General features: G+C 47.1%; 1 protein-coding gene across 3 annotated transcripts in view; it reads left to right on the top strand.

Annotated features, from left to right (window-relative positions):
* ECPAS (Ecm29 proteasome adaptor and scaffold) overlaps positions 1–14,577 on the top strand; it is a 72,270-nt gene extending 57,693 nt beyond the window's left edge. For all 3 annotated transcript variants that reach the window (XM_067553218.1, XM_067553217.1, XM_067553216.1), the window contains exons 35-49: positions 1,343–1,493; positions 2,122–2,187; positions 4,340–4,429; positions 4,676–4,742; positions 5,995–6,086; positions 6,183–6,249; positions 6,554–6,745; positions 8,069–8,277; positions 9,059–9,102; positions 10,225–10,417; positions 11,198–11,336; positions 12,037–12,142; positions 12,320–12,408; positions 13,211–13,282; positions 14,294–14,577. In XM_067553218.1, coding sequence (XP_067409319.1) covers positions 1,343–1,493; positions 2,122–2,187; positions 4,340–4,429; positions 4,676–4,742; positions 5,995–6,086; positions 6,183–6,249; positions 6,554–6,745; positions 8,069–8,277; positions 9,059–9,102; positions 10,225–10,417; positions 11,198–11,336; positions 12,037–12,142; positions 12,320–12,408; positions 13,211–13,282; positions 14,294–14,433 — 1,717 coding nt within the window. In that variant the 3' untranslated portion in view covers positions 14,434–14,577. The remainder of the gene's footprint in view (positions 1–1,342; positions 1,494–2,121; positions 2,188–4,339; positions 4,430–4,675; positions 4,743–5,994; positions 6,087–6,182; positions 6,250–6,553; positions 6,746–8,068; positions 8,278–9,058; positions 9,103–10,224; positions 10,418–11,197; positions 11,337–12,036; positions 12,143–12,319; positions 12,409–13,210; positions 13,283–14,293) is intronic.
* The last annotated feature ends 1,075 nt before the right edge of the window (positions 14,578–15,652 follow it).

Genomic DNA, 15,652 nt, shown 5'->3' with positions numbered 1-15,652 from the left:
AGGGCAGCTTACCAGTAACTCCGACCCATCTCCAAAGGTATTGCTTGTTAGTCATCTATAGTGGAATGGACATGAGCAAGCACTGGAAGGAGAAAAGAAAGTTACTTACCAGTAACTGATGTTCTTTGAGATGTGTTGCTCATGTCCATTCCCCGTCCCCGCCGCCGGAGTTGGCAGAAAGAAGGGACTGAGGGGGCGTAGGGTCGGCAGCGCCTCATATACCATGGCATGTGCGTGGGGCTCCAGAATATTTAGATGCTCTGCAGCTGCCCAGGTTCAAATCCCTGAAGTTTGTAGTGTGTGAGTCTCTTCTGTAGGTCCTCCCAAACTGAGGAGGTGTCTGCTCTGTGTGTACATGTAAAGTGCTCATGGTAGTTTTCATAAGAGAAGCGATTTACCCGTGTGTCTCCTTTGCCAACATTTCCCCACTGCTCCTCCCTCCTCATCGCTCTTTTTCAGCTTTCTTTATGGTGGTTGTGCACTCCCCAGAGGTGGCTGCATTTTAGTGGTGCTGAATGCACACATTTCAGTTTCTGTATCACTTTAGGATCCTTTAAGATGAAAGAACGGCACGGCACATGTTGTTCTTAATTATTATTTTGTAATCCTTCTGCCGGTGGAGTAAATGAAGCAGTAATCAAGGTCCTGAAGCTGGCTAAAAGCTGAAATGAAACTGCTTTTTTGCAAAAATAATATGATCCCATTAATATCCAGCAAGATTTAAAAAAAACAAACCGAAACAAATCTCTCATGAATTATTTTCTTCCTTGTGAGAGTTTGAAAGCACTTCACCTTCCTGATTTTCAAGTGACAGTCCATTAGCATATGTCTTAGGAAAATAACTGTTTGAGGAAGGGTATAAAATGGAATGTGTTTGAGAGAAGCAGCCTGAGTGCAACAGAGTGATGCAATTGGACATATTGTTTTAAATAGTGGCGGTTTGACTTGTGCGGAGATGACTGAAGTTTCTGAGCTGATTTTGCATAGCGTCTCATAATCTAATAATTTAGTTGCTCGCTGTTTCTGTCTTCATATGTATCTAAATAATACTATCTTTGTAACACACTGTATGCTAGGCAATCTGGGTGAGAGGATAAAATATCCTGAACCAATGTGTAAGTATCAGTCAAGACTAGGCAAGATTCTGGTCTCAGTTAAGTAGAGAAGACACAGAAAAATTCCATTCGCAGATATGCTCCAGGTTCGCACCCGTGTAAGCAGATGTGAATCTGGTGCTCTGTCAGAGTTACAAAGCATACAAGCTACACCTGGGGAAAGGGCTGTTTTAAATGGTGATCGTTGTAAAGGCTCTGTGATGAGATGATCTTCCATTCTTTTCCAGCATTAACACTCTCGTGAAGATCAGTAAAAGTGCTGGAGTTATGTTGAAACCTCACGCACCGAAACTCATTCCCGCTTTACTGGAGTCCTTAAGCGTGTTGGAACCCCAGGTTCTCAATTATTTGAGCCTCCGTGCCACAGAGCAGGAGAAAGTAAGTGTAACAACCATGAAGTATATTTTCAAAGCCATTTCACAAGGATTTATAGTTTTAAGTCTCCCACAGACATAAACAAAACAAATCAGCAACTGAGTGTAAGGCATCTCAGGGTATTAAGGAAATTAGCTAATGTATCTACTGAACTGTTACCTGATGTTTTTTATATTAGAGAGCCAGGGAGTTAGCAGAGGATTTTTTTAAATGTCCTGTGCCCCCCAACCTTTCATGTAGGGGAGAAAAGCAATAGCTGTTGGTAAATTATGGAGTAGTCAGAGACCTCTGTAAATATCTAGGCCGTATCTACAAAAACTTACATGGCACCTATTTCCCAGAAATGGTACAGCTGCAGCACCATGGCTAGTTACCGTGTAAGCTCCAGTGTAGATCAGACTGGGGTGTTTTCATCATTGTCATTAAACCCTGGGCTTTCCTAAGAGAGAGGAGTATTAGACTACGGTAATCTCCCAAGGCAGGTGCTCGAAGCCCCGTAGCTGACATCTGCTACTTACCTGTAGGTATCTGAAAACATACACTGGTGAAAGTTAGTGGGGAAATGCATTCGATTTGGTAGCTTTTCTACTGGCTTCAGATTGCATCTGTTTTGTTTGTTCTGTTCCTGTAGGCTGCAATGGATAGTGCAAGACTCAGTGCTGCTAAATCGTCTCCCATGATGGAAACAATTAATATGGTAGGTGTTTGATTTGGGAAAGATTCTAAAGTAAACTTACAGGCGGGTGGATAATGATCAGAGGGGCACCATGGCATTCATTTGATTGTCAGAGTTCCTCACGTACGGGCTGTTGTTCAACTCTTCATTTGGATAATGCCTTCTCTTCTTCTTCCCCCCACCCCAAATATTACAGACAGGCAGCTACTGGCCTTCCTTCTCCTTCATAGCACCTGCCAAGCGGACACATGGGGAGCTCCTCATCTGGTGTCCATTGTCATGTTCCATCAAGGCCGGTGGAGTTGTGACACTTTGCACCAGCTGAGGAGCTGAAGATGTGGTGAAGAGCATAGGAGTGTGTTGTTCTTAAGGGTGACTGACTAGTACTGTTCCATGGGTGACCCAGCAATCTCAGGGGGATGCTGAATGCTAGCATACAGGGACTCCTCCACTTTTTTAAGATCCTAATTGCTAAGGCCAACCATGGAGGAGAAGCACTTATCTCCACTGGCCTTAGGATTCTGCACTCCTAATTTGTTCCCAGCTTGGGTCCCTAGGAGACAATATGAGGGAATTGCTCTTGGATGCTGGCTCAGAGCTATGTCATTTTTCCCTTTTCCCTGTCTGACTAATGGTTTTTGGTGCTTTAGACATTTAGATCTGGGCCAGGACAGTACTTAATTTGGAAACCTTTGGGGAAAATCCAAATGCTGTTGGAAGTCGTGTAGGTTATTCAATACTCCACACCCTTTTTTCTTGATTCGAGCCTTCGCTGATGCCCAGGCATCTCATCATGGGATGCTTTTCTACTGGAGGTGCTGCCGTCTGAATGAAACGTACAGCTGTGGCCCCTTCAGTTTGAACTCTGTGGCCGTCTTTACAGAGGATGGGGCTGTGAGCACAGCTCTTTATCCATCCTGTGACATGAAGCCCGGCAGGAATGTAAACGCTGGAGCTGGCGGCTGTCCCAGCTGGTTCTCATTTCCGGTTCTTAATAAAACCTCCATTGTGTGAGGTGCTGGGGCTGAAGGGCCGTTCCGTGCCACCGCGGGGCTGGGTGAAAGGCTGTACACGACCGTGTATGTGCTGGTGCTCTAAAGTCTTCAGCAGCTGCTGCTGCCTCCCACAGCTGGGAGAGAAGAAGAGGCTGCTCTGGTGCCTTCCCACCTCCTCCCAGCTTTGGGAGCTAGTGCTGTCCCCTGCTGTGGGCGCTGTCTGGGTCCCCCTGAGAACACAGAGCAGAGCCCAGGACTCTCTGCAGCAGTGAAATCATCTGGTGTAAAGGGAAACGAAGCCCTCTTCTGTGCATCCCCTGCTCATGTGGACGCAATTTCACTTGGCTGGGGGGGGGAGCAGAGTCCCCTGTGAAGGGCAATAGCGAATTCCTCACAGGAAGTGTTGGCCTTGAGGGCTGTCCTTGAGACACACGGCCTCCAGCTTATGCACCACGCCATACTCCAGGCTCTGCCTTACAGCTCAGTCTTACCCGGGGTGACAATATTGCTAAACGGTCGAATCATCGGTGGGTTTCTGTATGGTCCGCATGACTCTGTGAGCAATATAACTTGGAATGGGAATGCTGCTTTTTTTATTATTGACTTAAAACTACAGAAACCCTAGGAAGAAAATGGAGAAGAATGCTACGCTTTTGATGGGGTTTCTGGTGTGACAGATACATGGTCATTTAAAAAAATCGTGTGTTTTGGAAGGAAATGTATCTTCTCTTGGCTATTAACATCTTACATGATTGAAACTGGAAATAATCTCCACGTCGTCTGGTTCTGATGCGTTAGTGCTGCGATGTTGGGGTTTCACATGGCTGCAGGGGAATGTTTACCAATATTTACACCCACAAATGTATTCACTTGAGAGCGTTTTTATTTTATAACTGCTTAAAAACACAGCGGGTCCCATTCGGCGCTCTGATGTGCCAGCTTCACAGTGGGGCAACGGTTGATTTCAGTGGGGTTTCCCCAGTGCACAGTTGCTGTAACTCCGGAGTGAATCTATATTTGGGACCTGACGGCATCCTTTTAAAATTAGTGCACACCGTACAATAAGCTCCCAAGGGCAGTGAAGTGAAAGCAAACAGCATCTTTTCTGTTTATGCTACTGACCTGACTTCAGTCTCTCTTCCTCAAGATTTACACTTTCATCCCTTCCCTTTCCGTAGTGCTTGCAGTATCTGGATGTGTCTGTCTTGGGTGAGCTCGTCCCTAGGCTGTGTGAGCTGATCAGAAGTGGAATAGGCCTGGGTACTAAGGTACGCGTGCTGTTTTACTAAGACTTCAGCAGTGGGGAGGCAAAATGCTGCAATGGCAACGTTATTATGTTGCTTTTGACTCTGAAGCAGCAATTGTAACAGATAGAAACTGCTCGTTTCAGATCGGGATTCCTGTTCACCTACATTACCTGTGTTTCAGTGTGTGGACTGTAAACTCGTTGTTGTACAGCTGGTGGAGTCTGTAGAATAAGCTAACTACATTCATTTTCTCTTGCAACCTTTCAGGGAGGCTGTGCTAGTGTAATTGTGTCGTTAACCACTCAGTGTCCCCAGGACTTAACACCGTACTCGGGTAAGGTTTGGTTTAAGTTGATTTTAGTTGCTTTTATGACTAGCATGTTTCCCATTCTAGCTATTTGTTGCCAGCACAGAGAGCTCCTCGTGCTCTCCGGACCTCTAAATGCAATGGTCCCTTGGCGCTGCTTCATGCAGTAAAGGGTTTGCACTGCACAGATAAGTCCAGAGAGGTGTTGAGGGAGTGTCTCAGGAATGGGCCCCAGTGCCTCTCCCTGCCGTGCCTAAAGAAGTCGAGAGAGAGCTGGCTTTTGAGTGCTGTTGCAAGCACCTTTTCCTTTGCCAGCGTGACCAGGGATTAAGGGTATAACTAGATCCCTGAAAATCTGCAGATATCCACTTTATATCCATGGATATCCACATCTGCAAATGCGGATATCCTCAGATCATTTCTTTGCGGATGGTGGAGTGGATGTAAACCTGAAAGGCGGGGGAGTAGCTGTCTGCAGGTCATAGCCTTCGAGGCTGTTTCCCCGCCTTTGAGATGGCGTTGGAGGTAAGTTGATTGGGGTGGACGTGGATCCATTTTTGTGTATTCGCACAGGATTCTAGGTATAACAGGGCTGTCCCCCGACACAACCAGAGCATGTTTCCTTCCTGGAATGGGACTTCACCAGTGCTGCCGAACTGTGTGAAAACCTTGTTTAACACACTGACCAGGTGTGTCTTTGTTCCACTGTAGGGGCTCACTCACACAGAGAGGCTTGTGAGTCTGCTACTGCCTCCAGGCTAATGGAGCTGCTCTTTCAGCTCAGGCAGTAGAGGCTCATGGTCTTAGACCTGTAAGTCTTGTGTTCGCTCCCTACTGACAACCTAATGAGGGTCACTGCTGCTGTTGGAGCATCCGAGGCTTTATCACGATTTGGGACCCTTGGGCAGGTCTCGTCTATGTTACAAGAAGGAAATCTACTTTAATGGGTGGGGGACAATTGTGCTGAAACCAGATGCCCTTGTAGATCGGCTATGGTTGTGCATATCATTGGCTGCAGAACAGCTGTATTGTCCTCCTAGGTATGCCACAGTTACACCTGGTTTCAGATTTGTGTGTGTGCCTGGGGCCAGACAGAGTTTTCTAGTCCTTTTAACAGGATTATAAAACTCTACCTGCTCTGTACAATTAACAAACTAAAGAAAGGGACTGGTACAAAAACAACAATGATGTTAAAAGTTCAAGGTGCTGTAATCCATAGCAGGAAAAGTCTGATTCTGCTAACAAACGCCAACTCAATCCTGTCTCTCTTTTCAAACAGGCAAACTCATGAGTGCTTTACTCAGTGGGCTGACTGATCGCAACAGCGTGGTGCAGAAGTCTTTTGCATTTGCAATGGGGCATCTAGTTCGGGTGAGCCGGCGTCTTTTAATTGTATTTATTATATTGGTTTTGGGAGGGACGGTTACGTGTACTTCAATGATTTGATTCTCTCTCTGATTTTTCAAGACCTCCCGGGATAGTAGCACTGAGAAATTACTGCAGAAGCTCAACAGCTGGTACATGGAGAAGGAAGGTATGAGGCTTTGGTGGTTTTTTCAAGCTTACCATATGATGCAGGGAACCAGCTCATGGGAGGGGGCAGATGCTAGTGAAGGAGCGTTCTAGCATTTTTCATCCCCATTCATGCAATGTGCTAATGTGTACATTTACTGAATGACTAAGTAGTGTAAAACATGCCGCTGTCCCTCTCCAAAACACTGGTGTGACGCCCTCCACCGCTTCCGTGGCGTTACTCTGGACTCTCACCAGTTAGGGGGGGAGAGTCTCTGGCTCCAAATGACCAAACTGTGTAATTGTTTTCTCCCTTTGTCCTTCAGAACCAGTCTATAGGATGGGCTGTGCTTTAACGGTTCACGCCATCGGGCGCTACAGCCCAGATGTGTTAAAGAACCATGCCAAACAGGTCTTGCCTCTGGCATTTCTGGGCATGCATGAGGTCCCAGATGAGGAGAAAGGAGAGAAAGATGATTCTAATCTGTGGACTGAAGTATGGCAGGAAAACGCACCTGGTAAGTTGACCCGAAGATCAGTAGGGGCTTGCTTATAGCTGGGGCTGCTGGGAATTCATAGTTTCTTCAAGTGCTAGTTCCTGTGTGAATTCCATACATGGGTGCACATGTGCGCCATGTGCTGGAGCCGGGACTGTCTGTGATAGTGTCAGTGGTTTTTAATAGAACTTGCTGGTCACCCTAATCATGCTTTTTTTCCTTTTAAAACAAAATGAACAAAGCCTCCCTTTCCTGCCAGAAACCCTGCCACCTTTCACACTTCGCAGATATTGTAAGGAGGGTTGGGTGACAAGGCAGCTCCAGTGAGAGTTGCTAGGTGCCAATGCTTGTAAAAATCAAACCACTTACTTAGATGCTTAAATCAGGATGTAGGCAGCTACCTTTCGGCAGCCATTTTATCGAGGAAGGACGATCCAGTGGGGAGGGCTGTAGGCTCGGGTTTGGGAGACACCTGCTCCATTCCCTGCTCTCCCATAGACTCCCTGTGTGACCTTGGGCAAGTCACTTAGTCTGTGTGCCGGTTCCCCATATGCAAAGTGGGGATAACACATGATAGACAGACACGAATTGCAAGTTGGAAGGTGCTGGATACTATTGTAATGGGGAGACGTAAAAATATCTTCGATAGTTTTGAAAATCTTGGCCCCGGCATTCAAGAGCTTCTTGGAACGACATTTGCTCTCTCTGCAGGTGCTGATGCCCAGTGCATGTGCTAGCCTCATTGAGATTAGAGATCTCATTTGGTTTGGGGTCACTTAGTGGTATTAGCTCCAGGGAGTGAGTGTCACCCAATAGGAGGGCTCTAGACACCAGTTTCGACGCCTTTATATCTTGGGATGAAGATGGAGCTGTAATTTGCCCCTTGTGAGTGACTTGCTAGCTCTTTCCCCGCTGTTTAGTGTCCTGGTTTCAAAAGTCCCAGCCAGGCAGTAGGTTACTGTGTGCTGACATCTTCCCCAGGCCTTGAGGAGTTGCTGCCATAAAATAGTAAGAGATTTGGGATTTTTTACGAAAAATAAATAAAATTTCCCTGGAAATTGACGAGAAATATCCCAGGCCCCCCAAGATCATGGGTTGGAGATTGACTTTCCTATTCAGTTATGTATTAAAGACCCTCTTAAATCAGCTTTGAAGGATCTAGCAAACAAAACGGTTTCAGCAAGGAGGAGCTGGAATGATTCCCAGTTGTTTGGCCGTATGATGCGTCCCCGGTGGTAACTCGGCTCGGAGCCAGAAGAGGAGACTCTTATTCCTGCTTGAGGACCGGCTTTTTGTTCTTTTAATGTCATAAAATTACAGCGTTTCTTTGTGTTTGATACACAGGCACTTATGGTGGCATTAGATTGTATATGCAGGAATTGATTGCCATTACCCAGAAGGCTTTGCAGTCCCAGTCTTGGAAGATGAAAGCCCAGGGAGCAGCTGCCATGGCATCTATTGCCAAACAGACTGGTTCGTTGGTGCCACCCCATCTCGGAATGGTGCTTGTTGCGTTGTTGCAAGGTCTGTCTGGAAGAACGTGGACAGGAAAGGTAAAGAAACAATTGGGGCCAAGTGGATTGAGGTGTCCAGTCCAGAAATGGAACATAAACACTCCCGCTTCTGCAGGGAGTGTGATTCCACATGTCTCTTGCTTTGGTTGATGGACCCTTCCTGTCCTATATATTCCTGTGATACAAAGAGGGGCACTGATGTGTTCTGGCCAGGACATGTGGCTGTTTAATGGCTCGGCTACCCCCACTGCTTTGTTCTTATTTGGTTTAGAGCAAGTGGGATTTGTGCATGGCTTTTAAATGACACTGGCGTGGAACCACAGTAAACTAAAGGTGACGGAAAAGAGAAACTCGGGCTGTGCCCAATAGGGAATGGACATAAGTGCACCGAGTAGCGTCTGTAAGTGTGGAGTTAAAATAAATAAATAAATATGTGAGAGCCAGATTCTTTTACACGCAGAGCACTTTATAGCCCCCGGCAGTGTGCATTTAGACACACTGTGAGGTCCAGCTATGCTCCCAGAACAGTGTGCGTCAGGATCAGGCTGGGTAGTGTTTTAGACGTGTGGGCATCTGGTGAGCTAGCGTATCACGCCAAGAGCGCTTGATTGGGGAGGATGAGGTCAAACCAGCGTATCTTAGTGTGGAGTGATGGAACGAACGTGTCCCTTGAGGAGGGGGGTGGCATTTGGATGCTTCTGCAGCCTTTGCCTGAGCCACAGAGCTGGGGATACCAGTGAAAACTGTGCAGCAGGAAAGCACCGTCTCCCTGTGAAGTTGTTCTCATGAGTATGTCCCACTTTTGTTTCAATGTTCACAGGAGGAGCTGCTGAAAGCTGTTGCCAGCGTCGTCTCTGCATGCAGGTAACCATCCCCATAGCATAGACATCATTCAATCCATGGGATCTCAAACGGGGGTTCACTGGGCCCGTTCGCACAGGGTCACCACCTTTGTTATGCCGAGGGGAGAATTCACTGCCGTCTGCTCTTTCCAGAGAGGAGCAGGAGGGGGTAGGAACTGGGTGTCATCCTCATTTCCCACGGGACATAGACACTTTATCTCCCCTCCCCTCTGATCCAAGCCTATGGGCAGTGGGGTGGAGCTGGGGGGTGGGGCTGGGGGCTGTTGGTCAGGAGCCAGAACTGGCAGCAGAGCTCCTTGGTGGAACTAGGGACGGGAGGGCGTGGAAGGAGTGGGGTGATAAGTGGATTTGGAGGATGGGAAAGACAGAGGGGTTGGATTGAGAGAGGAAGTGATGGGGTTGTATTGAAAGTCTGTGCAGAGGTAGAGGAAGAACACAGGAAGTGGGGACAGTGTGTCTGGGAAGGAGAGGGATGGAAGAAGAAGGGAAGTGGAAACCACTGACGCTGCAAGGCTGAGGAAGACCTCAGGTACAGAAAGACACTGACAGGGAAGGAAGTGGGAGAAGGGGGAACAAATGAAGCCACAGAGCTTGAACATGTGGGTGATAGTTAGAGTAGAGGGTGCATGTACATATGCTGGAAGACGGATTTCCCTTTTTTCCCATTTGTAAATGCACCAGGCTCTATCAAATGACAAGAAACCCCGCCCTCTTCTGAGGAAAAACATCCCAGAGGAGAGAGCCCCCGGGAAGCTCCTCTCAGGGCTGCATCTTTTCCTTGCAAATTACTGGGTGTTTTTGGAATGGCTCGAAGATCTTGTCTGGAGCACTTAGAATCGGCCAGGCCAGGCCAGGCCTAGAGAAGGGCCCGGTCAGAGCCCGAGCCCTTCACTGGCACTAGCAAAAGTGTGTGTGTGTGTGTGTGTGTGTGTGTGTGTGTGTGTGTGTGTGTGTGTAAGCCAATTTGTTTAGCCCTTTTTAAAAGAAGATGGGAAGTCTGTGGATTGTGGCAGTAATGGGTGCGGGGGTCCCTATGTTCAAGGTGTAGGAGGTGCTTGCTTCTCTAACAGCCTAGTGGGGGCGTAACTTGTGTTTGACCTTCCACGTGCATCTGCTGTTCCAGTGCAGAGCTGCAGAAGTCTGTGCCGAATCAGCCCAGCGTCAATGATGTAGTCCAGGCTGTCCTGAAGGAGTGTCGCAAAGAGAACCTCAGGTATAAGATGGCAGCTCTCCGATGTGCGGCAGACGTGCTGAAGGCGACAAAGGAAGACCGGTTCCAGGAACTGGCGGACATTGTCTTTCCGATGATAAAGAAGGTGACGCTTTGGCTTTTTGATTTGCTTTTTTTTGAAAACCAGCTGGTGGTGGTAAATCTGACCCAGGGAACTCACCTCTCTGTGGCTCTTTCTTCCGAGGGCTGATGATTTGAAAAGCTCTCCCTATTCAGACTGGCCCAGTACAGGAGTGAACATCTCCCATTTGTAAACTCACGTGGGTGTCTTGGTTTGGCCAATCCCCACCTGTGATTTGTCCAGGCTTAGCTTCTCTTCCTTCCCGTGAAGCTAAAGCTGCGTTCCGTGTGGTGTCCGGTGTTTCTCCAGTTAGATGTGAAAACCTCAGTCCCTGGTTACTGTACAGGAAACTAAAGAACCCATGACACTGTCTCGAACAACAGGGTTGTTTCTGTTTTCACAGCATTTCTCCTTCAAACCCACTGTTGTGCAGTGTGATGTGCATGCCCACTGGTTGTGGCCCCCCCCTACATCTGAATCCTTTGAGTGATATTTTTTTTCAGGTGCTGAGCATCTGCAGTTTGGGCTGAAATCAGTGGGAACGACAAATGCACTACACCTCTAAAAATCAGGCCCTAGGTTGTTAAAGTGCTTTGGGGTCCTTCTGGATGAAAGAGCATAGAAACGTTGTTCATTTCTTCTCCTGATAGCAGTAGAATTGCAATTAATTGAGGTTCTCTCACTATGCTGTGTGTGAGAGATTTATACAGTGACTAGATACAGGGGCTGGCTGTTAGGAAAGTGTACTGTGAAATAAACAAAGCATAATATCCTGTCTTATCCCACTTCCTGGTACCGCCCCAGAATTCTCATGAGAGCGTAGGAGCCGGTTCACCAAAGAATGACGATGAGAATGAAAAAGAAAAGGAGCTTCGGATGGAATCTCTGCTCTGTGCCTTCGAGAGTTTGGGCAAGGCCTGGCCCAGGAATCTGGAGACGCAGCGTAAGTTGGATCAGACAAATAATGGGCACAGTTGGCAGCGTGAGGGTCAAAGAGCATTTGCTTAAAAAGGGACTCAACTGGAAAGTAAGTTGAGGGATGTGGAGGAATATCAGGAGCCATTTGCTTGAAGCCTTGGAGTCAGTTGGTGCAATCTGCTGGCTATGGCAAGTTATTTACAGTGACTGGGGAAGGTGCACTGTCTTTTGCACCCCAACAAAAATACACTGCACAGCCTGGACTCACCCACTCACTGAAGAGTCCTGCCATGCACCAAGCTGTTTCAAAGGTGTGCAGTGTTGTGATGGGACATATAGGCCCATGTTTTCTAACTTGGGATGCCTGAATCAAGACACCTAAATAAAAGTGGTCTGGTTTTTCCAGGTGCTAAGCACCCTCTGTTCCCACTGATGTCAGTGGAAACTGCAGGAGCTCAGCACCTCTGAATAATCAGGCCCCTTTTTACTGAGATGCCAGAATGTGGATTTAGTTGCCTGTCGTTAGGCCACCACCTGTGAAAGCGTTGCCCTGTCTGGATTAACCAGGACTTTGGGCTCCTTTGTGGGAGGAGGATATTCTGAGCTCTTTGCAATGCCTGTAGCCAGATCTGATTTGGAGCATGGGCATAGACAGCGTTATTAATGTGAAGTAGGGAATGCCTTTTCCCTTTGTAATGTAACGACACCCACTTTGCTGTTTTCAGGCTGCTATTGGCAAGAGCTGTGCAAACTAATGTGTGAGCGTCTGAAACTCAGTACGTGGAAAGTGCAGCTTGGAGTGCTACAGGCCATGAACGCCTATTTTCAAGGGTAATTTTCCTGCGTATGCTTCACTTTTATTTCATGCCTTTGCTCGATCCCTTTCGTGGAATTGTGACGAATGCACAGTTATGCTGGCTGTACTGATTCCTCAGAGTAAGCCAAGCAGGTCCGTAGAGTGGCTTATTTCCTTCAGCACGAGTCTCATGTTGCTTTTCAATTTGCTAGGTTAATGCTGTTTGAAGAGGAGCACTCGGACCCTGGGGCTTTGACAGAAATCCTCTTGGAAACCTGCTCGTCTGTCACACACTCTTTAGGTACGTGTATTTTCTCAGCAGGTGGCTGGTGATGAACAGCTTGTTTAAATGCTTGTCTTCTGAGAGCTGGCTGGTGGATGCATTTTAATCTGACTTTTTGGGGACATGTTCAATGAAGGCTGAGTGTAATCTGCCCACAACCTGGAGTTCCCTTTAATCTCCCTCCCTTGGAATGACTGTTGAAGATAGTATTGCCCATGACACTTTGACCACCCCGCCTGTTCCCAACCCCCCACGGCCAAGGAAGGAGCCCTATGGCGGTCTTTGCAGTGCCTGTGTTGGGGGAATCTTCCCCTGGACAGATACAGGGTTCTTAGGGCCCCTTTATGATACTCCAGCCTTTTAACTTGGCTTAAAGGGGCCACGGGGCTGGCCCCTTGTAGGAGATATGGACTTAGGAATACAACTTGGTCTTTGGTAACTTTGGGCGTGTGCTTATCAGTGACAACCCATATAACATGAGCTAATAGAAATCTCTGTGCGGGAATACGATTGTACTGCAATTTCACCTGCTTTGTTAGCCTCCAATTCCTCTTTAACGCGTGGCATGGTTGTCCTGTGGGTACTGTACCCGAAGGTTATGCATGATGCTTATCTAACACGGTGCAGGGGGTCTGTGAATGTGCAGACTCTATGCTGTTCCTGCACTTTGACCAGGCTTTCTGGGGATTTCTGGGCTGATCAGATGACGGACAAAGTGTTCTGAGTTACAAAAGCTGAAGTACTTTGCGGCAGCACGTGGCTAAAGCTCTGTTTGTGCCACTGATGTACAGTCAGCTTTGAATGCATTCTTTCTCCATAGAAAACAAGAGCTACACCTCCATCAGAACGGAAGCTTTATCTGTGATCGAACTGCTGCTCACCAGACTTCAAGGTGAGGTTCTTTGTCAGCTTATCACGCAGAAGATCTGAGTCTGAGACTCCGCAAGGCCTGGAAGGGCGGAGAAAGAGATGCCTTTTGCTGCTCTGCTGCTGGATGATTTAGGAGCAGCGTTGGCCAGCTGCCCGTTGCCCTTCTCTCCTGGAAGGACAGTGCTGAGGTGGGGTGGAGGCAGGAAAAGGGGGAGGGAGAAATTCTGAGTTGTGCTTGAAGAAGCTGTGGATGAAGCTAAGGTCGGGAATACCAGGTGTGCCCCCTGTGGTGTGAGAACCCTTCAGGAAGGAGAGTTGGATGGAGAAAGCACAGGCCTGGGAGTCAGGAGATGGAGATTCTTTCTCAGCTCTATCTCAGACTCAGGGTGCTAGATTTTGCATTGTGCTCTGGCCCCTCTATGCTGCCTATGGCCTGCATGGGTGGAAGTGCTGCCTGTCCCCTGGAGGAGCTTTGCTGATGCGGGAAGTGCTTCTCCTCTTCTTGTAACATCTGTGCTGAACTTAGCCACACGGTCTCAGTTTGGGAGTCCATCCCCTTTAATTAGATGTGTTCCTTCCAGCATCCTGCCTGGCTGCAAGTTGCTCTTTCTTTAGTGAACTTTCTCCTCTGAGCCTTTAAATTCCTGCTCTAGCTCCATGTGGAAGGGAGCTGCGTATTCCTTTTTCCTGCGGCTCTCCTGGCTACTCCAGGATTCACTTGGAGCACTCATGCAGTGAGAAAGAAGTGCCCCCAATCCCTTCTTTCCCCCATGCTGAGCACTGTGATTCACATTTATCCGGGCCTTAATGGGCACTGCTCCTTTTGAAGTCAGTGGATCATGCATCTGTGCAAGGCAGGCTGAATTTGGCCCACATGGTTGATAATCCTGCAGGAATCTCCTCCTTGAATATTGACGTGGAACAAACGAACTCAAAGCAGTCCCTGTTTCACCATGTCCGGAGGTCTGGTTGCTTTGGATCATTCTGGCATTCATTTGAAAATGCAGCTGTTTGTCTCCTTTTATCCATGCAGAGTCTAAGCAGTGGGACAGCCTGCCTCTGGAAAGCAGAGAGCTCCTCATCAGCTCGCTTACTACCATGGTGTTGGACAGCAGACCTGAACTGCAAGAGAAAGCATCTTTATTGAAGAAAACACTTGAAAACCTTGACTAAATTGTAAAACACCAACAACAAAGTGCCATGTAAAACAAAAAGTGCAGTGTGATCTGAACACCAGTGGGGAAATGAAGATTAATCTGTAGCATGCATCATTCCTTGGCCAAAATAAAAAATGCCTTAAATTCTGTTCCCCATTAACTGTATTTTTATGGTTTTAAGCAGCTGGTTAGTAAACAACTTTGAAGTTGTGGAAAAAATAGTTGCGTCAGTAAATACCTCTGATGATCGGCTCTAGAAGACTTATAGGTATGTGACCTAAAAGAAGTATTAAGGGCAAGAGGCATCTGATTCTTAAAATAGGCAAAGGATGTAACTGACTTTACTTTAGATCCCAAATGCCCCTGTAAAGAAGTGTCGAAAGTGGCTGAAGAACCAACAGCACTGGAAAGTTAAATGCTTATTTTCATTTCACTGTACTTTGCATGTGGAGGCTTAAAGGATGGTGCCCAAATAGGGATTCTTTAAGTCTCTGCAGGAGATTGGGGGCAACTAATATTTATATTAACAAGGATTGAAATCCTGCCTTCACTGTAATGAGTGGCAGACCTCCCATTGACTTCACTGGGGACAAGATTTCATCCAAAACTCCATCTCTGCTAGCCCAGTCTGGTCCGCCCTGAGCCAACTCCCACTGTCTGAAATGTGAAAGGCAAAGTACTGTTGACTTATTTCCTCCAGCTCTGACTTCAGAGTGGATTTAGTAAATCCGTGTCCCCCTTCACAGCTACTGGATCCCTGCCTCCCAAATTTTAAACAATGATTTTCTCCGAAAGTATGCACATGAAAGAGCACTTTACTGAGCTGTCTGGGACGGAGGTGGTTTGGGTATGTAAGAAAGGACGGGTGGGGAAACACTGCTCTTCTCAAAGTTGTTTTGCATGACACTCCTCAACTGCAGCAAAAAATTTAAAAAACAACAACTTTTTCTAGAAAACGTTTTTCCAGAATGTTCAGTTTGCCATGATGGACGTTTTTCTAGTAGTAGGTTTGATTTTCATGTTTGTAACTCTGTTCTCGCTTTGGAAAGCTGTAACAATTTAGACTTCTCCGTGTTTGTAACAAACTGAATAATCTATATCAGCAGTCGCCAGCTCACACTGGTTTCTAGCAAATACTTTTAATTTGCACTTAATAAGAAAGACCATATCTGCATTAACATGGAGTAAAAATTCTACTTGATTCAATGGCCACGTCACCCTGTTTCCCCCCATCC

Source organism: Emydura macquarii, unplaced genomic scaffold, assembly GCF_026122565.2.
Source record: "Emydura macquarii macquarii isolate MOO-44397 ecotype Brisbane River unplaced genomic scaffold, CSIRO-AGI_Emac_v2 contig_1451, whole genome shotgun sequence".
Lineage (NCBI taxonomy): Eukaryota > Metazoa > Chordata > Testudines > Chelidae > Emydura > Emydura macquarii.
Note: the sequence above shows the minus strand (reverse complement) of the source record. Positions and strands in the feature narration are given on the sequence as shown.